Source organism: Arachis ipaensis, chromosome B03 (genome assembly GCF_000816755.2).
Source record: "Arachis ipaensis cultivar K30076 chromosome B03, Araip1.1, whole genome shotgun sequence".
Taxonomy (NCBI): Eukaryota; Viridiplantae; Streptophyta; class Magnoliopsida; order Fabales; family Fabaceae; genus Arachis; species Arachis ipaensis.
In genome coordinates this window covers 17,366,208-17,368,705 of record NC_029787.2, presented here as the reverse complement: position 1 = coordinate 17,368,705, position 2,498 = coordinate 17,366,208, and the positions used below count along the sequence as shown (strand labels likewise).

General features: G+C 26.9%; 1 protein-coding gene across 1 annotated transcript in view; it reads right to left on the bottom strand.

Moving 5' to 3' along the window:
* The window catches only part of LOC107632703 (protein DETOXIFICATION 40), a 5,751-nt gene that overhangs the window by 448 nt on the left and 2,805 nt on the right, over window positions 1-2,498 (bottom strand). The window contains exons 3-5 of the mRNA XM_016336369.2: window positions 1,043-1,099; window positions 707-945; window positions 5-201 (exon numbers count right to left, since the gene is read on the bottom strand). Of these exons, the coding sequence (XP_016191855.1) occupies window positions 5-201; window positions 707-945; window positions 1,043-1,099 (493 nt within the window). The remainder of the gene's footprint in view (window positions 1-4; window positions 202-706; window positions 946-1,042; window positions 1,100-2,498) is intronic.

The following is a 2,498-nucleotide window of genomic DNA, read 5'->3' as shown; positions in this document are numbered from 1 at the left end:
TAACCATGCAAAAATTTCTAATTAAGGGCAACATCTTTGGGTGAGAATACAAATAATTGACCTCATTAGTGGAATTATTTACCTTGGCACTGAGCTTAAAATAGAAACCAAGAACCGAGCCCAATGGTATGCCAACTCCATAGTAGCAACCAACGTTTACATATGCAACGAAAGTTTGCCATCCACATCCAACGGCCACCCCTAAAGTTATAATTAATTCAAATATTTTCAGTCACAATAAAGTATATTTTTTGTTTTTAATATTTAATTTTATTTTAAATATTTTTTATTTATGTCAATTATTTTTTAGATGTTAACCATCTCTAAAATATTAGGAAAAAAATTGAAATATTTAATGGTAGTTTAACACAAATAAAAAATGTTAAAAATATAATTGAATATTTTTGGTGACTAAAATATAACTGAATATAATTAAATGTCATAAATATTTTTTAAAAAAATTATAGATACTAAAAATAAAAAATATATTTTATCTTATAATTTATTATATATAATGTTTAAATTATATATGTTAATTATATGTTGAAGTAAAAAAAAATTTATTTTTAAAAAAATTACAAACGTTAAAGGACAAAAATATATTTTATTCTTACAAAAATCACAAACATGGAGAAGAAAAAGCATATATCGTTTGAATTAGTAGAATATTTGAAAAAGTTAGTTTGAAAGACATAAATATGAGTACCGGATAAGACGGGCTGAATGCCGTTGAGGACAATGGAAAGAGCGAGGAGAGGGCAGAGATCAGAGACAGCAGCAGCAACCTCTTCTCCTTCGGTGAAGACATAGCTTATGACATCCCTCAATAATAGAACCACTATTGCTATTATCACTGATAACACGAATGATATCACTGTCACTACCACCACTGAGAATGATGCTGATCTTGGATTCCTAGCTCCTAGCTCGTTGCTCACTCTCACACTGCATCCATCATATCATATATCTATGTCAATAATATTAAATCATTATGGAATAATTTCCATAATGCCAAAGGGTATGAAAAACAAGTTAGTCTAACCTTGCAGCAGCGTTAAATCCTACTGAGATCATGAACACCCATCCAGACACCGTGGTACTGCAATAAAATAAACAAGGCTTTTTAAATAAGGAGTAGTTTTGTTTTTTGGTTCATATATTCAATGCTTTATTTTTGTTATTTAATTTTGATCCTGTACAATTTTAGCATACTATTTATTTTTTATGAACAATATTACATTTTTAGCCAATGTTTAACTAATAAAAAGATTTTTATGTTAAATTTTAAATCATAAATTCTAAATTTTAATAGTACAAAAATAAAATATTAGCCTAAAGTATTGATTAATACTAATAAAAAGTATTCATCCATTAATATTTATCTTTTTTTTAATATGATATTCATCATTTATGATTATTATTTGAGCAAAAATATTTGACTCAACTATCGCACATATTTTGTATTTAAGTGACTGTAGTTCCATACAAACATATGGAATTATTAGTTTCTCATTTTTGTTATGTAATACTTAATGATTTTTTTCCCTCCATAGATAACAAAGTAGTTTTAAAGCCACACGAAAAGACGCATAATAAAAAACATATGAAAATGTTGGACCATATTAAACATATATAAAATAAAAGCTAGTTTAATGAAACAGCATAGGATAAGACTGGATTAATTAATATGAAAAGAAATTGCTATGCTCGTTGCATTACAAAAGTTAGAAGTAGGCTTCTACAATTCGATTTTGACATAAAGGTTAGGAATTGAATAACTATATAAGAATACAAAAATGCTATGTAAGCTACAGAATAGTATATATACTGTTTATAAAGCAGGCCTAACTTTAGTGAACGCAATTGTTAAGAACAAAATTTTGTAAAGACCCACAACTTGTTTCTAGAATCTATATGTTGAAGTTTATTTAAAAATATGGTAATTTTCATGACAAAAAAAATATGGTAATTTGATTTTGAAACGCAACATTGGCATTTAGGAGAGGAAGACAGAGAAAAACAATAGACAATTAGATATTATGATACACATCAATTTTGTTTTGGTTATCTATCGTTGAGTAACTTTATTTGAATGTTGCCTATACCCTTTAAAGAATTCAGAACTTATCTTAATCGTTGAAATTCGAAGTCCGTGCTTGAACAATACTCTTTAAACATTATTGATGATGATTCACTGATATGAGGGAATGAAGAATTGGATCTATATGCTTTATAACGACAGGTATATATAATGGATCACTGTTCTTTTCCATCAGCACCGTAAATGCCAAAATTATGCCATCATGTGTATTATGTGACATCAATAGAAAAAAAAGAGAGTACATTATTCTTTAGCATGTAGCTTTCTCTGAAAATGACCACTACTTTTTTTCTAGGTTACTGTTATATTTCAATATGATGTTGAGATAGCGAGTAATTATAAAGAATATTTTATTAATATTATATTAATAAAAATAATTATTTTTTATATTTAAAAA